At 39.5% G+C, this 19,222-nt stretch overlaps 1 protein-coding gene across 2 annotated transcripts; it reads right to left on the bottom strand.

Annotated features, from left to right (window-relative positions):
- Positions 1 to 3,036: 3,036 nt before the first annotated feature.
- Positions 3,037 to 17,461, bottom strand: LOC139140864 (alcohol dehydrogenase-like). 2 transcript variants are annotated; one of them, XM_070710335.1, is made up of 9 exons: positions 17,347 to 17,461; positions 12,515 to 12,635; positions 12,102 to 12,174; positions 10,771 to 10,966; positions 9,914 to 10,074; positions 5,268 to 5,386; positions 4,804 to 4,989; positions 3,703 to 3,852; positions 3,037 to 3,511 (listed from the first exon to the last, which is right to left on the bottom strand). In XM_070710335.1, exons 1-9 carry the CDS (start codon positions 17,361 to 17,363, stop codon positions 3,398 to 3,400), a joined length of 1,137 nt encoding a protein of 378 aa, XP_070566436.1. In that variant the 5' UTR covers positions 17,364 to 17,461; the 3' UTR covers positions 3,037 to 3,397. The 2 variants fall into 2 exon arrangements, with proteins under 2 accessions (XP_070566436.1, XP_070566437.1); XM_070710336.1 differs by lacking the exon at positions 17,347 to 17,461 and adding an exon at positions 13,354 to 13,494 and having other exon boundaries at positions 3,261 to 3,511.
- Positions 17,462 to 19,222: the final 1,761 nt, after the last annotated feature.

Raw genomic sequence — 19,222 nt, forward strand, 5'->3', positions numbered from 1 at the left:
TTTTCTCCATTCCTACCAACAACAACATATATAATTGACAGGAAAATACCTGCCTTTTGATTTTTCGTAATCCTTTTAAGAGCAGTCAACGACTTTGACAGACTTCGGTGTGCGAGAGGGAAGATAGAATTGATTTGGCATGCCCATTGCCAGGGTAAAACTGAAACGTGTGCCGATAATGTATGGCTCAGCTTCATCTGGAAAGGGGTAAACACACTCAATCAATGAGTTTAGCAAATCAGAAAATGTTCTGAAATGTGTTACTGATATTCAAAGGATGTTGATAATAATGATTTTTCCTATATGCGTGTAGATAATTCAATACAATAACTTACCTTCCCAACTCAAACCACTTCAACAAGGTCCTTCATTTGTCTGTAAACTGCCAGTGTAATTCTCTGCACATTGATTGAGTGATCAGTGACACAGTAAGTGAACTCGCCCACAATTCTCCATGATCCGTACACACTAAAATCACTCACTGAACTGAAGCAAATTTCTTCTGTATACAGAACAGCTTGGTCCACTTGTCAAAATTCTGACATTTTCTTGATACTCAGAGTTTGCTTATTTCCCACTTTGAAAAATGAGGAGATCAACCCCTTTTCCATGGAGGAAATTTTGACCGCCATACACAATATTTTCAAGGAAACTAAGAAAAATAAGTTGCATCGAGTCGGCAAAAGAAAGGGTATTGATTTTTTTCGTTTTTCATGACAAAGGAAATTTGCATGTCTGACAGGTGGTATATGATGAAACCAGCGCAGTTGCTTATAACTTTACCTTGACAAGTGTACAATTTTTAGCACCTGGAAACATCAACTTCTTATTCAATTTACTCTTTAATTTTAAACATGATCAATGATTTTGGAACATATATTTAACAAAATTAAATTCTAAGTTTTAAATTGTTCAGAAATTTGTAAAATTGAATTAGCCTTTAGCAAGCAATATTCTAGTACACAAATCAAGGGGGCAGTGTGGGTAACCTCACTTACTGCGAGTGGGTTCGGGGGCAACACTCCTGTGCCGCCATACAAAACGACGCACGGAATTGAACCAGTCGACGTCTGAAAATTGGAGATGTCAGTATGATCTCGTTCGAAAATGGTCACACTCTGTAAAACGCGGGATTATCTCAGGCGACACGACTTGCCTTTTACAAACGATGCAAGCGAAAAGTTTCAAAATTTTACCAGGTTCAACTTAAAACCGTTCTCTTTTACAATCATTTACAAAGTCAGGGGTCATCCTGTGGAGAGTTTGGATTGAGAAGCAATTATCTAGAATTTATTGAATATTGAAATACACTATTCCCGTCACCCTGGGTATCCGCTCAGAGGGAGTAGAAGCGAGAAATAACACCAAAACGATGAATACGTAAATCACCCCCCAAATATGCTATGTCCTCCTATGCTTGTGGAAAGTTAGACTCCAAGATGCAGGAAATTTGTTTCCGCATTGTGATCGGACTGCCGCGCCATTGTGTTCACATCAACATACAGACAATTGCAAGACTCGCCTTTTCACAACATATATGTTTTGCTAGATGCGTTTATTTTGTTAAACTTCGGACGGTAAACTGAAAAAAGACCAGGTCCTGTATTTGTCTTTCAGTGAACCCTAGCAAGGCCAAACTGAACCTTTCACCGGACAGTGTTCACTTTGTCAACTTTAAGGTATTTTCAAATGACGCGATATACATTTTTCAGCGATTTGAAGGGAATGTTGAATGAGTCAATGTGATTCCCGCCTTCGTTAAAGGCTAACTGTACTTTGCTGATCCGCTCCTCCTCAGACTGGCCGTCCTTCGAATGCCATGACAGCCGGCTTCTAGAGCGACAGAAAGCTTGTTCTCCTGAAAATAAACGGTGTTTTGTTTGAATTCCAAAACTAAAGAAGGTGAATATGTGAAAGGGTGTCCATATAAATATGATACTGTGCCGTTTACGTCAACAACTTATTTTCTGTGCAAAAAACTTAAAATTTCACGTATTTTCGAGTCATTCTAAAGTGGTGACAGAATGTATATATGTGTATATGTATGTACATACGTATGTACGTATTTACGTACGTACGTATTTACGTATGTATGTATGTATGTATGTATGTATGTATGTATGTATGTATGTATGTATGTATGTATTATGTATGTATGACATACTTTGTATGTATATATGTACCGGTAAGGCTGCGTCATGTCGTTCTATATTTTTAATAAAATAGAATAACGATACAAGTGCCCCGTTATTTCGAAATTCTTACAAACAAAATAAATTTGACTGATTGTAAAGGTTTTTAATAATCTAAAGAGCACTGGGGCGATAAAGAGCCTGGAAAATGAAAGTTGAAAAATACACATTTTTACGAACAAGAACATACATTTCGGAAACGGAATGCAGTAGCGTGCGTGATCGACTCGTCTTATATCACCTCATATGGGAAGTGAAAATCTTATCGAGTAATAAAAGTAATATTAGCTTTAGCATTTCAAGGATTGTGCAATTTGTGCTTTGTATTTCTAGCTGTCAAAGGATTACAAGTACCCGCCAAAATCGTGGGTGAATGCCCCTCCTCCCCGGGATACACCCGATTGTTCTCGATCATGGAAAGTTTGGAAATGACAAACAGCTTACCAGTGTTTTCATCCATTAATTAAGCAACAGTAGAGCATTGCACAAGTGGAAAAGACAGATAGAGCGGATGTATGGGAGGCAAGTCTGACAAGTACAGCAGTTTCCTCGTCATCGTCTACATTTGCACGTACTCCGTGAACAAATGTGCGGTCGATCTCGGGACCAGCCAAACATCGGTAGGATCGCAAGTGATCTGATTGACTCAGTCAAGCGAAATGGGTTAAACGCGGAATTCGAATGGACCACGTACAAACAAATTCACGTGCACAAACGAGCACAGAAATGCGTGTACGCGTTTGTTCAGCGCGGTTTTGTCGAGATATTGTCCCTTGGCTTCGGCTGCGGAACAATATCACAACCTACTTCCGAATACAAAAGAGTGCAATAAAACTTGTGTAACTTTTATTTCTTTATGTGAATAATTTTATTTCCCTTTATGAATTCGACATAGCTTTTGTCGGAGAAATTGAAAGTACATTTGATAAAAATTACCGAACGAGATTCCGCTGTCTTCTTAATTGGTTTCAGTTGATTATATCGGTATGTTGAATATGCTAATCTAGGGTTCACAGCAAAAGATTTTCCAAACTGATCTTGGAATCCATTCACAATTGTACCCGCTCCCTCTCCCTCCGTTCGACAGAGTCCTGGAAAAGCACATTGCGATGAAAGACAAGCATAAAAACAGCATCGCGGAACCAACACATTGAAGTGAGGGTCTCGCTTGCTAACATATTTGGATGAAAATACCAACTTTAATTTCACTCGAGGTGTGGCGCCAAAATGGCTCTGCCTTCAATCGTCCCATCTTTCAATCTATGAATGAGCTTTGGGGCGTCTTCAAGTCTGTGCACTTGGTAAGGAATAGTTGCAATCTGCCATGGATTAAAAAAAGATCAATGTTGTTTTAACTTTTATATTTTTTATCGAAGACTAAGTGCATAAGCCAATAACTAAAACAAAAGTTAGTCATGGAACTTCAATGTTATTTGTGTCTTGGAAAGAACAGCTGTCCTGCATATTGTTTACATATTTACAAGCGTCAGAGTAATTTACATTATTTTACCTTTCCACTAGCAACAAGGTCAACAAGTTCTTTCATTTGCCGCAAGTTTCCAGTGAAGAATCCGTGTATATCGTAGGTTCCTAAGATTAACTCCCGCATCGGCATCTCTGGATTGCCACCATACAAACCGACGCAAAGAATAGAGCCGCCCTAAAATTAATGTAGGCGAGACAACCATGATGGGTCATTCACCAAAATATGCTCTTAGGGTCAAAATCTATCTGTTAAAGGTATACTGTCACCTGTTCCAATTTTGCCACAGTTACCATGGAAAGAGAAAATCTAACCAATCACAGGTTTTAATAGGGCGGCCGCTTTTTAAAAACAGCGCCCTCATATGGGCATTTTGAATACCAAGGAACGCCCCTTTGACCATATACCGGTATGGGCATATTTAGATTACAGGTGACTGTATACCTTTAAGGTAGTAAGCGCCTCGAGAGTGAAAGACTTCAACTTCTGTTCGAACTTTCCTCGATGAAACTTTCAACCCGTCCCTTACCAAATCAAGAAGCAAAACCAGGAGTCACCATGCAAAACTTCGTATGAGAGAAAGAAACTGATAGTTTAAAAGTGGCCGCCATCCCTGTGTTAATTCTACTATGGGAAAATTTTCTGACTACAAGACCTTTAAAGTAAGCCCTATAAGCGGTAGAACAGAAAACTTCGCCCAAGCGCTGCATCACTCTGAGACTTTTGTATCATACCTTTTTCTGTTTATGAATGTTAAACAAACCCTTACCACATTATATGCAAAACAGATAGCTTAATGGTATTGCAAACCCAAATAAACTCATATTCTATTTGCGGAGCTGTCTTCCCTAGCCCCTCCAAGGCCACAAAATAATAAAAAGGAAAAGAACGTAGTTTGTTGTCAGGGAAGAAAGAATCGGTGTGGTACGTTCACACTGAAGTGGTTCGGAAAAAAGGAAAGAAAATCGTATCACCATTTTTACTTTGTCGAATATCTGGGACCAAAATATAACTCTCTCTCTGTATTGGCCTAAGAATATGAAATAGCTCTTTCGGTATGGATTCTTTCACAATGATGACGCGGACGACTATAAGTACTCGAAATATATTTTAAAACATGGCATTTACCTTTTTTAATGACTTGAACGAGATGTTCATCGTGTGAGTGCTACCAACGAAATCGATAACAATGTGTGGTCCTCCGTTGTGAAACGATGACTTGATTTTGCTGACCCGCTCCTCCCCGGACTCGCCGTCTTTTAAATGAATGATGCCGTGACAACCAGCTTTCAGAGCTAAGGATAGTTTTTTCTCCTGGAAGAAGAAAAGTGATTTTGACGAGAGAATCGAAATGCTCTCGCGGGGAAGTTATTCGTTGGATGTTGTAGGACTTCGCACAAACTTCTTTGAGTATAGCGTGGTTGTATTGGCACACATGCAAACCTTTGATGTTGACAAATGTTTAAATCTCAATAATAGCGCCAACATCAACCATGCGTATCTTACATTCACAGCTATGGTCTTCGAGAGAGGCTTAAAAGGCCAATTGCGTTGTTGTTTACATTCTCCTGACAAGTACTGTGCCCACTTACCATGATGTCGGCACAGATCACTTCGACTGAGTCACTCATTGCAGGAACTAGCCCTGCAAGCAAGTTGATCGCAGATAGACCAAGTCCCCCTGCGCCGATAATGAGGATACCGCACTTGTCTAATGCAAAAGGTGAATGATAGCTGATGAAACTGTAATTACAACAACAACAAGGCAGTATTGCTGAAGGCAATGAGTACTTGGGCCGAGATAGAGTAATTTTGAGGACAATATATACTACTATTCAAATATGGTCTTGAATTTCCTCCTGTCAATTAGGCATTTGATTAACTGGTTATTAAACGACGAAATGGCATGACAACGGCAAAATATGTCTAGCAAGTTTTGTGGAGTTTGAGGCAGGGGTTCTTTATTTATGGTGAAATTGCTTAAACTCCTTAAATATTCAAATTACAGCAAATTTCTTTTGTTCTCGATGGTAGATGTCTAATATTTAGATGGGCATATTTAGATTTCTACCCTATAGTTATCCCTATATACCAAAAATCGGACATCCAGCTCTATTGGCTTGCTCAGAATTAGATATGCGCATAATTAATGAGGTACAATATGTGGTGTCATAAGGTGTCCCATCATACCAAATATGAAGGGTGTAGCACTTGTGGTTACTGAGTTGTGGACAAATATATATATATATTTGAGGTCAAAGGTCATTGAGGTCACGTGACATTTTGTCAAAATAATTGTATTGCTAAGTTATTCCTATATACCAAAAATCAGACCTCTAGCTCTATTGGCTCGCTCAAAATTAGATATGCGCATAATTAATAAGGTACAATATGTGGTGTCGTTAGGTGTCTTATCATACCAAATATGAAGGATGTAGCACTTGTGGTTACTGAGTTGTGGACAAATATATATATTTGAGGTCAAAGGTCATTGAGGTCACGTCACATTTTGTCATAATAATTGTATTGCTAAGTTATTCCTAAATACCAAAAATCAGACCTCTAGCTCTATTGGCTCGCTCAAAATAAGATATGTGCATAATTAATGAGGTACAATATATGGTGTCATAAGGTGTCCTATCATACCAAATATGAAGGGTGTAGCACTTGTGGTTACTGAGTTGTGGACAAATATGTATATTTGATGTCAAAGGTCATTGAGGTCACGTGACGTTTTGTCAAACAAATTATATTGTTAACTTATCCCTATATACCAAAAATCAGACCTCTAGCTCTATTGGCTTGCTCAAAATTAGATATGCTCAAAATTAGATATGCGCATAATTAATGGGGTACAATATGTGGCGTCATAAGGTGTCCCATCATACCAAATATGAAAGGTTTAGCACTTGTGGTACTGAGTTATGGACAATAATGTATATTTGAGGTCAAAGGTCACCAAGGTCACATGATATTTTGTCAAAATGTCTGAGATATCTGCGTGAACCGATGGACTCACTGATGGACTCACGGACGGATATGACCCAATCTATAAGCCCCCTGGACTTTATCCGTGGGGACAAAAAACTGTGTCACTGCATCCTTTAGGCAATATGAATACGATGAGAAACTAAATTTTTATTTTTCTTGGCCTTATACATGAAAGTCTATGGAGAACTGCCATATACATGGGAGTCTATGGAGGTGTAAACTAAAAAGTCCTCTAACACGGCCAAATTCGATCGCATTGTGAAACAAATCGACGTGCATCTGTATGGGGTTGGGTACTATTCTTGTGCAAAGTTTGAAAGAAATTGACCAGGGCATGTCTGAGATATCTGCGTGAACGGACGGACGGACGGACTGACATGACCAAACCTATAACTCCCCCAGGACTTCGTCCGTGGGCACTAAAAACAACGCAACAGTTATTACAGCTACACCGGCGGTAGGTTCATATCCACAGCCCCGTACGGTCTGCCGCCGTCGCTTGAAAACAATCTCATAAACCTGGCCATATGGGCAACTGTGTATGAGCAGCTGATACTTAACTTTCCGGAGAAGGCGAGCTGTCACGTTCAAGCTCAGGATTATTTGTCGATCAAATTTCAGTAAATTTACCTTACCTAGATGAAATTTTGTCTATATGCTGAAATTTCGCCGAAGTTTGACTAAATTGCATCGATTTTTTCAGGTTCATATCCGACATTTTTGAGTTTTGAGTGCAGACAGAAATAAGTTTTGAGGCAACATGGCTGCGACCCCATGTTGACCCCTAGCCCTGCGTACGATGCTATGTGCTACAGCTAACACACAGCATCGTACGCAGGGCTAGCGAGAGAGTTGCCGACATCGACGGTTATTTACGAGAAGTGAAAAAAGACTCATTTTTGGAAGCGATCGAGTAGCTGAGGTAGGCTGGGATACGACTTGGGCCCAAGAACGCTGAATTTCGGCAGTAATTTGGCTTTTTACGTCAAGTCCCAAAATGGATTTGAAGTCACCGACTACGTGCGCGTATGGGTCTTTGCAGGGCTGTTGTGAGCGGGGCGATTAGCTGTAGCGGAACACACAGCATCGTACGCAGAGCTAGTTGACCCCAAGTGAAAATGTGTTTGCGATCAAATCTTCCTATATTTTTTTCAGAATTTTCGACAAAATCATTGCTTCTTACATCTTTTGTAAAATATAAAATATTAAAATAAAAATGCGATGTGCCATGTCTCCAGATTTCTAAAATATCGTTCGTTGACCGTTCGACGGAATACTCATTTCGCAAACTTGTGACGCAGTTGAAATTCAATACTGACCGCCAAATAATCTTAATGAGACGAGATCATTCTAGACATCCTCCAAATTATCCAACCATTCGCGTTAGAGTTCAGCTCGCTTAGAGGATCATAACATTCTTCGGCCTTCGTTTAGATCGACCCTAATCTCTCCCATTTAGGAAATAAATACACAAGCTACCTTGACAAAACTTCGTGCACCATCCAGGACCAAACACACTACAAATCTGTCTTGACGTCATCATCTCCTTACATGGTAATCGGCATACCGTATTTTTAGCAAAGGAGACACAGAATACGTCGGAGTATTCAGTTTCAAAACGTATTACATTGTGTGATGTTGTCAAAAAAAGGTAATGTTACTGCAGTGGTATAAATTACAAACACAAAAGTTCAAATCAGTTTATTTTGGACTGGCTTTACCCAACATTTCATATTGTTTCTTATGCCAGATTTGACCACGTGCTTACTGGCGACCCCTTTACATGCAAATTTTGTGTCAAATGGTGTGTTCTCCTGGAAAAACAAACGTACGATTTCTATATGAAGGAGGCGAAATTTGCCCTCAAAACTCGAAACCACCCCTTTACGGGGTGTACCTAGCTATTTTGAACGAGCTTCTCGAATCTGCAGCTCTATTTCGAAATGATGGTCTGGTTTTCTCAGCTCAAGGATAAGTGTTCTCCATCGCTGTGGGCATTACTATTCTCAACTGGGGTACAGTTTCCAGTCGTAATGTTTTTCATTGTGTCCGGGATATAAAACCTTTCCTTTTCTCAATTTTACTTCGATTAACACTAGTCCACATCTTGTCAGCGATTAAACATGTTTCAAGTTTAAATGTTAAGTTCTGGTCTCGAGCCCTCTTGTTCGACCAAACTGAAATTACCCCTCCCACTTTGGCTCGTCCAGTGGGTGTAGCTAGGGTCGTGCCATCGCCTAGGAAACGGAGGGTGCATTAATTGTTGCATTTCGATGCACATTTTGATAATATTCAGAAGATTTTGTGGCAAAAACTCAGATAGAGAAGCATAATTATTCACATCTCACTTATTCAAGACTGGCTGAGAGCAGCACTTCCATTCAGTTAACATCATTACGCAATTTATTATGCCAAGAAAGATGAAGCCAAGACATTTTGCCCTCCCTGGTCTCAGCCAGGAATGGTTATACCTTACAGAGTTTTTTCCCACGGAATGAAAACAAATGTACTTGGGCTGAGGCCCAAGTACAATAATAATAGCAATGCTAACAATCATATTCTTACTGTAGTAAAGCATCGCTAACATCATTAACATCCCTGCCACAATGTAAGTCCAGTCACCTTGTTGCTCCACCTTATGTCGTATTTCCTCTATTCATAAGAGTGTACACAGTTTGAACATCGTGATTGCACGTTCGTCATCATAAATTAAACAAAAATACAAATGCAATTACAGATAATTACAAACATAATTTTCCCGAAGTCTTGCACTGCTAAGTTATTTTAATATTCGGTCACTTAACTAGCATCTATTAACAGCCGCCCGCCTATTTTCAGATGCACGTTCGAGGGGGAGGGTCAAATTTGCATGTTACGTGAAAGAAAGGATTAAAGTAATTAATATTCTACTGGTATAGACTGAAGTAGTCATCTCTGTTAAATGTTATTACAGACTTGCCTTGTTTTCAACCGAGCTTTTCCTGTTAGAATGATCAGGAAAAAATAATATTTTAATAGACAAAAACCAAGAATAGAATAGCAGGTGTTCCACAAGCGGCTAGTCAGTCAGTGAGTAAAATTGCTTTAAGTTAGCAATTTATCAAGTTCTTAGACTACTAGTTCCTAGACTGAGGAGATAGTGTCGTGCGTTTCTTTAATCTCCATCAGTCAGTCACATTATACCAACAGCGTAATGTTTGATGTCGCAAGATTGACGTTAATTGAATAATATCAAATTGAAGTTTACCCTTCAATTCTAGGATAATGTCTATTTTCTTCATCGCTGTCTGAACTGCATTATAAGCTGTCAGCATCCCACATCCCAGCATCCCCGCTGTTTGAAGTGGAACGGTCCGTGGTACCTTGACAAGGAAAGTCAACTTTGGCACGGCCACGTACTCGGCGTATCTATACAACAATATAATCACGATTTGTTTGAAATTCACGGTTACTTTCAGTGCAAAAAAACCCGTATCACTTTGACTGTAATATCTGGGGTCTTTATAATGTATCTTAGACACGTCACCATTATGCATTGGATCGCGGCCAGCTGCAAGTTGTTATATCGATAATACAAGAAAGAAACGTGTGAGTACAGCATGGGCGATATGACAATGGGGTAGCCATCGGTCGCTTACTTCAATTCATTTTACATTAATTACAATTCTATACACTATCAGAAAGTAATTTGACGAAATAAAGACTTTAATGCATGTACATTTTGTCACATAGACGATAATACTTGTTTGTAAAAACATTATTAGTAAAGAAATGTTCAGTGTCATTTTGCTGCAGCCGATATTAAAATGATATTAAATAATTTAATTGAACAATGTGTAATTGGCCATGTGTAAATACCAGCTCTATAAGATCAAATGTAGGTCAGCGTTTTTTATCTGACTGCTTTCAATGTCTTCGATGTTGATAATGCATTAGACAAGTGGATTTTTGATCTGAAGGTTGTTTTATGAACTTGCTATAGAGAGGGATAAACGCACACGTGCATTAAGGTATGGGGTAATATGGGGGTTTCTGTACTTCTTTTGTTTTCGGTGGGGAGAAGATCGCTTGAATGGCCAGCACTACGACAGAACAGGCGCTTACCCTCCATCTACAGTGATACCATGTTCTATGTGCTTCGGTGTAGGCAAATCACAATAGACAGATCTTCCTTCGAGGCATGGCTTACAGTCGGTACATCCGCACCAGGGGAAAACAATCACGCTGTCGCCAACTTTCAGTGAATCTTGGTTGGATGCTGACCGTCCGATGGCGTACACGCTTCCGACGATCTCATGCCCTACCATGCCAATCCCGGCATGCCATAAACACAAATTAAGCATCAAATTTTTCAGATTGATAATAAACCATGTAAAATCGATATCTATCCATCTGTTTGTCTATCTATCCGTCTATCTATATCTATCCATCTATCTATCTATCTACATACCTATCTATCTATCTATCTATCTATCTATCTATCTATCTATCTATCTATCTATCTATCTATCTATCTATCTATCTATCTATCTATCTATCTATCTATCTGTCTGTATGTCTGTCTGTCTGTCTGTCTATCAGTCTGTCTATCTATCTATCTATCTATCTATCTATCTATCTATCTATCTATCTATCTATCTATCTATCTGTCTGTCTGTCTATCTGTCTGTCTATCTATCTGTCTGTCTATCTATCTATCTATCTATCTATCTATCTATCTATCTATCTATCTATCTATCTATCTATCTATCTATCTATCTATCTATCTATCTATCTATCTATCTATCTATCTATCTATCTATCTATCTATCTATCTATCGATCGATCGATCGATCTTGCTTGCTAGCTTGCTAGCTAACTAGCCCGCCTTCTGGACTTTCCCATACTGTTGGCTGAGGAAAAGAATGCACTTTTCTTTTCATCTTCGCTTGCCAAGGTCTTTTGTCCGGGCAGCTGGATGGTAACTAGTATAGGAAGTAACGGACCTGCGAGCGGAAAAATTAGCCCCTTCTGCCAGAGAAGAGGGATGCTCAGTGTAGATTGTTTGACTGCCCGTAATCACTGACACTTTTCCAACTATGCTGCGTGCAGACTCTTAGCATAAGTTTCAGAGAATTAACAGACGATACTTGATTTCCGATCAAGCTCACGCCATACTTTGCGCGTCTGTGCTTTCTTAAAGGTATACAGTCACCTGTAATCTAAATATGCCCATATGTGGTCAAAGGGGCGTTCCTTAGTATTCAAAATGCACATGTGAGGGCGCTGTTTTCAAAAAGCGGCCACCCACTTAAAATCTGTGATTGGTTAGATTTTCGCTTTCCATGGTAACTGTGGCAAAATTGGAACAGGTACGCGAGTGAAACGTTTGAACCGGGAACAATGTCAATAAATCATGATGAGGGGTGCGGTCGAAAACAAAAATTCATGTTTACCTAAAGTGAGCGGGAGAGTGTACGGTTTATTCCACATGATCACATCACTATGACACATTCCACTGAACAATACCTAAAGAGGAAACATCATTAAGTTAGTTAGAAACAATAGTCGAATCACAAACTGGGTTTCAAAGAGTCATTTTTTAATCGTCTGCAGCTATGTGTCTCAGAGGCTGTGTTACCTCTGTGTATGTTAAGTGATCTAACAGTTGAGTACACTCACAGACAAACACGTATATTATATGGTAAGGCGGAGAGAGAGAGAGAGAGAGAGAGAGAGAGAGAGAGAGAGAGAGAGAGAGAGAGAGAGAGAGAGGGGGGAGGGGGCAGGGAACAGGCACCGAGAAAGAAGGATAGACAAACACCGATCGAGACCATGGAGACTGAGAGCAGAGAGGTGTTCAGCAAACCTTGAGAAGGGCACCTTCCTCCGGTACGGCAGGAATTTCTTCGTCGGTGAAAAGCTGCCCTTCGGTTGGGAACGGGTTAACAATTTTAACGCACCTCATGGTTCTCTTTCGTGCCGCCATGCTGTCAAATGAAGAGAAAATTCACTTTTCCTTGAGACAAGAGTACAGATAGATAGTAGAGACGAGTTGTCACTGAACTTCGGTGAAGGCCTTTGTAGACATTAATTAATCTCAACGGCATACTCAGTGCTGAAGTATGTAGATAAATTCAACAACACCAAGGACAGTAAGTGACCTTACCCACGATTCTCCATGACCTGTACACAAGGAGGTCACTCAATGAACTGAAGCAAATTCCTTCTGTACACAGAACAGGTAGGTTCATATTTCTAAATTCTGGCAACATTTTTGGATAATCGTAATTTTTTTATTTCCCACTTTGACCAACAACTTTTCCACGGAGGAGATAGGAATTTTGTAACTATGTCAACAGATATGACAGCCATACACAACATTATCAAGGAAACAAAGGGAATAAGTTGCATCTGTGTTGGAAAAAGAAAGGTATTGATTTTCTTGAATTCCATGACAAAGGAAATTTGCATGTCTAACAGGTGGTATGATGAGACCATCGCAGTTGTTGATAGCTTTTTCTTGAAAAGTGTACAATTTTTAGCACCTAAAACATCGGCGTCTACCCCACCGAATGTGTTAGCCCATCCAAGTCCATACGTCGTTCACACGGCCAGCTAACTCCCCGGATATTCCTATTCAAGTCAATGCACTGATTTGCATTCACAATCGAGGCATGTAATAAGTAGAGTCAGTCGGCAACTTACCTACATAGACAATTGTTGTTACTATTAGCATGGAGCTAGCTCCATGCTATTAGGTTCTGACAGAATCGCTCGGTGGCTTCCGACAGAAACACCGGATGTTGAGGTGTTCGCGTGATAAAAACACCGCCGAGAACAATACTGTGACGCCGAAGGGATGGTTTAAAGAGAGTGATATGTGCTTCAAGGACAGAAATTACAGGGGAAGGCCAGTGATTGTTTGGGGATGGGTCAGGCCTAGGAATGGGTTGCAGTTTTTCGGGCAAGCAGTTTTGAAGGGTCATGAAATTTCATGCATGCCTTTCAGGGAGAGTTACCACTTTTTGCGAAACTATTAAAACGCAAGAGGTGGCAGATATAGTGCTTCGTTCAAAAATATCAAATCATACATGGGAGTCTATGGTACAAAATATTAACAATATTCCCTTAAAATAAGTTATATCTGTACATTTATGTAAATCTACTTTGCTTGAAGTGGGAGGTAAAACTACATGTGTGTTCGAGAAAGTTGATTTTTGGATATAACCGAATGTGGTCCATGCCACTATACATAGTTGTGTATGAGAAAAATAAGAACAATTTTTCCCATATAACTCTGGCAGTACTTGTGCATTTATAGACCAATTTATAGAACAATTTGTTTTCTATATAACACTGGCAGTACTTGTATGTCATAGACTTTGATAATAAATGTACTTGATTAGAATAGGATTGTTACAAGTGCATATGAGTACAAGAAATTTAATTTTGGAATTTCAATGAAAATGGATCCACTTTTCATGGTAGTCTATGAAAAAACTATGGTCAACTTTTTCAATATAAAACCAGCAATATCTGTGCATTTATAGACGTTTGATTTTGAAGAACCGGTTGTACTCCAAGCACTTGATTTAGTTATTAATTGTGAAATTTGCTCTTTTTTATCGAATAACTTGAAACCTTGCATAAGAATAATTATTGTGAAGTTTTAAAGTATTCTTTAAAGGGTAAAAGGTAAATTATATTATATCATGCTACCATGCGCCATTCTGATTGGACGAGAGCTCATTCCACCGATTCTAAAATACTGTTTCAGCACTGATAGCGGTGGTAAAACGGGCCCCTAAACCAGCATTGCCATTCCGTGCATTTGAACGTACCTATCTAAACCGTAGACACTCGAGAAAAACTGAAACAGTCTGCTTTGTTTCAAAGAGCGAACTTTGATACACAGATAAAGTATGGGTCTGTAACTCACCTCTTGGTGAAAAGGAGTTGGGATCGATGATGAAAGACATCTTTGAAGCAGCACATTGGGTGTGATGCATACAAATTATTGCATTAGGGCGACAGCTCACCGTGCACTTTGCTTGATATTTCGGTAGTCGAGACGCGATAGCATCCTTCCGCTCTTTAAAACAAAGCTAATATTCGTTATACACGAATAAATTGACACTTCCTCACAGTAACGGTATGTCAGATATTCTTTACCAAAGTTTGGGCCGTAACAGACTGGGGTGTCCTAACGATGTATACTAAGAAGTTCAAAATAACGATTGGGATGACTCCTGGCGACTGCGACGAAATTTGACATCAAATGCAACGAGCAGTGTCAGCGTAAAGCTCTCGCTGCATCGGGCAACACTCACGCTCTGTACAACTGATCATCACAGTTGCAGTTATCGCACGTCTGGATTATTTCAGAACTGCTTGTTTTCTGCAGCAGGTGTTTTTTTGACAAGTATAGTGTCCGTGTTGCATGCGCATAAAATGCAATGTTGATGAACGTAATTATGCGTATTTATCGTAGAATACCGTGACTGCGTACGTGTACGTAATCCAAACACATAAAAATGCTTGGTGTCGGGCGCAGAATTTCTGACGATCGATCTCTCAGACGTCCGTTTTCTGCATTTGGGGCTTAAAAGTGATGTAAATACCCAGGTAAGACAACAAAGACGATATAATATAATAGCAATAACCCCCTCCGCAGTCGGGTATCCACTCGATTATAGCACTCGCCTATCGGTTCGTACTATATGTCGCACATTGTACCAAAATCTCGTGTATACCCTCCTGCGGCGGGGGTTATTGCTTAAATGAGAAATTATAATTAAGATATTATAGATATGTACAGTAACATGCTCGAAGGCGGAGGGTCACTGTTTTGTGCCCGTGAAAAATTGTGAACGGTCACTTGTTTTCACGCAAGCACTTTTGAAGGGTCACTATTTTTCGCACAGCGTCATTTTGAAAGACACCGAACACCCCCCCCCCCTACACTGGAATTTCTGTTTAGTCCCTAACAGCACTCCTACACTGTAATACACAAATGTGAGAGGTCATTCACGATGACATCTTCAAATATATGCGATGTGCCGACATAAGAAAATCGAAGATCCTAGAGGAGCAAAGATGTTTCGGGCAGCTCAATACGGGACCAATATTTTGAATCTTGTAATGTTACCTCATGCTTATCGCGTGAAAATTCTTGAAATATAAGATAAGCTCTAGCGAACACTCTATCGTTCGCACTGCCCTGTCTACCTCTGAACAGGTATAGGTAGTGAGTACGCGACCTGACAGCGATGTCGCGCGATACACCTGTTGACAAGGCAACTCTCACTGTAAACAAACACCAGATAATATGAACTGAAAATGCTCCCGTGTTTCAGTATATTATACTCTACTGAATTTGTCTGAGAATTTAAACTTTTACTACATGTTTGCAACATCATTGAAAGTGTTATGATTAATATCATGAACAACTTGAATATTCACCATAGACTATTTTCATAGGTCATTAAAGAGACAAAGTCGGCCATTTTCTTGAATTTTGTTTGATACAAGATACTACTTATGTTATAACCATTGACATGTTGAATGATACTGAATAAATGGGTTACAATGCATATATTCGACCCCGGTTTTAGACAAATAAAATGAAACCATCGCGAAAAGGAATTAATGGTTATAACCATTGATTCATTTACGTGATGGTTTCATGTATCGTGTCTAAAACCGGGGTCGAATATATGCATGTTCACCCATTTATTCAGTATCTTTCGATATGTCAAACAATATAAGAAGTATCTTAACGATATTAGCTCTGTTAGCTAACGTATGTGAACACGTTAGCTAAAAGTTGTCACCTCTCTCCACTCCTGGATCCGTACCGTTAGAGATTCAAAGTAGAGGAAAGCAAGTTGATCGGTTGCGATTGCAATGAATTATTGCACCATGAAACGTTTGAAAAGTGTCCATTGAGATGTGTCCAGGTACACTTTTCTTGTGGTGTTCATTGAGATACGAAGGGTTTGACACCGTTTGTCGCGCGTGTTGTTGACTTCAGCGTATATTTTACGAATGAAGTATGTTTGCACAAACATTTCCATTATTATGCACATGGCGGTATAAAAGCTTAAAACCTATCATTTGTAAAATTCTTGGCATGGGTTATATGATAAATCGGTTATTACCCATTATATCCAGTTCCTTGCGTCGTATCAGCATTCGTGTAATCTGCACAGCGTCAGACACTCGACTCCAATACAACGATAAGAACATGGAGGAATTATGAAGATTTCATCCAGAGAAGTTTAAGTTCCCTGGTTGGAATTTGTGAATGAGGTCCGCCATGTTGTTGATCCCATGCTTGTATTTTGTGGCGCCATTATTGTTTGGGTCTCAACGTTGAGGAAATGCGAGATTTATCGCGTCCAAGGACTGTAATTTCTCGGAAATCGTTGAAATGTTAAACAAATTGATAAGTACAAGAAAGATAGAATAATGGAAACATGACATATGAAAACTAAGACGATGAAACATTAATGTTTGAGGATTGTGGCAGTAATCAAAGAGCGACCTAACCAACCCATGCAGTAATAGTGTTGTATGATCAAATGAGTTTTAAGATGTAAGTCTTATCCAGGACCGATTGCTACTGTGAAACTGATTTCAACCGTCGGGTTGTGTTAAAGAAAGTTTGGTCAAAGTCGAAGCCAGTGAAAATTGTACCTTGGTTCCATGGTCATGTTACAGGGGTTCCTTGGAAATATCGATGCAATCGTATTTGGGACAGCAGAATTGTCACCGTCTAACTATTTACCTGTATACCCAAGTCCTAGCGACACACAGACATCATTGTGTGGGTGGACTTATCACAATGCAGATGAACCGGCCTAGTTACCTTCTATAACACTTGCACAATTCTGTCAATACACTGCACTGTTTACAGCCGCTTGTGTCGCGCCGACGCGTTGTGGTGTCGCCTCATAAGAGAAAGTGGGAAGTCCTTCATATCGGAAAATCCACAGTGTGACTTTGATGAAATAGGTTAAGTCTTTATACCCCGCTTGACATCACACACTATTTTGTGAATAGTTTCTTTTTCCAATTTCTTATATTTTAATTTATTTTTTGGCGGCATCATTGTCTACTTGCATACAGCATGAACAGAATAGGAGTAGAATGCTTGACGTTTATGTATCAGGCTATGGTGGTATTTTGGGGGGATTTAAATTTCTCGTTGATTTTTGTCAGTGCTGATAGTTGCTGGTTATAGGCTGTCTTGGGTCTGAATTTGTGTTTTGTTGTGCCGGTATAATGAAAGTATTGGTTGTTTTATTTATATAGGTCTCATTTTTATAGACCTCGTGCCACCAGTCAATATTTGACCCTCAAACCAATGGGTAAATTTTCAAAAATTGAGAAAACGTCAGTTTCATCGAGCAACCTTCAGAATTTTATGTTTTATAAGCGTTCAAGAATATTTCGAATTTTGAACAGATTTTAAATCGTTCCGAATGATACTTTTCCCAGGAGTTCATAGGAAGTTAAGTGTGCCAACTAATCTGCAGAGAGCGATACACTCTGGGTTTCTTGTACAGAGTGAAAGTCACAAATGTTTTGATTTTCAGAACTTACAATTCAGTGGGACCATTGAACTGCAAACTTCTCTAAAAAACAAGAGTTTATCGTCTTCACGAGATCCATGCTGAACTAGAAGGTCAAATATTGACCGTGGGTGGTAATATGACAAGTTTGCAGTGTCGAATCTCGGGCGCGGCACTGAATTTCAGGACAAATTGCGACGATGTTATCACTTGATGCACAGAAATTGAGATGTTGATTGGCAGTGTATCCGTCTCATATACAAGTTACTGTGTCACGGCATGAGCTGGAGCTTTGGCGGTATACACTTCAGTTACATCGATACTTAAGGTCCTTCCCTACAGACAACTGTTCTTGGCCAACGAGGTGTGTCAGTACAAGAAAGCATGGACCCCTAAGGTCGTGAGAAAAGGCTGCTCGACTTGTCGCAGGTCCATTGTAAAAGCCCGATCATTTTGGCAATAAACTGAGGAACATAGATTTGAAAAATTCGCCAATTACCCGTTAATTCACCGATTGCCTGTTTGTTAACGGCTGAGGGAAGAGTGACAAATGTAGTGCATGTAGTTAAGATGTTATCTAAACTCAAAACAGAGCATTGATATTTGTACAGTTGTCGCCATTCAATTAATAGACCGTAGGCATTTTTCTTGAGATTCTTGATTCTCCGTTTCTTGATTTACAGTTTCATTGTTGATATCAGGCAGATTAATAACACCAACCATAAAATCGTGATTTACCACCTATGTCCGGTTTGACGCCTGAAATAGATAACGCCATCAACTCAGGACTGATGCCATGAAGGATTTCTGTACGCTCGACGTGTACGAAAATTTCAGCAAGATACGATTGCCCGATAATGACCGTACACGTTCACAGGTATTCCTCAGGTCAAGTTGTACATAAATATTGAAAGTATATTCCAATAGCCAAAAAAAACCATTTCCATGGGATTGGAACCTATGTCTAAGCGCTGATATGTGGGTAAATCTACAATAAA

The sequence above is a fragment of the Ptychodera flava genome, chromosome 9 (assembly GCF_041260155.1).
Source record: "Ptychodera flava strain L36383 chromosome 9, AS_Pfla_20210202, whole genome shotgun sequence".
Classification (NCBI taxonomy): Eukaryota; Metazoa; Hemichordata; class Enteropneusta; family Ptychoderidae; genus Ptychodera; species Ptychodera flava.

Excerpts from the sequence above, each read along its gene's own strand:
- LOC139140864 (XM_070710335.1), bottom strand. Across the intron at positions 10,967-12,101 it reads CACTCTCCCGCTCACTTTAG|GGCATGAGATCGTCGGAAGC; the intron begins GTAAACATGAAT and ends TTGGCATGGTAG. Across the intron at positions 3,512-3,702 it reads ACCTTGTTGCTAGTGGAAAG|ATTGCAACTATTCCTTACCA; the intron begins GTAAAATAATGT and ends AATCCATGGCAG.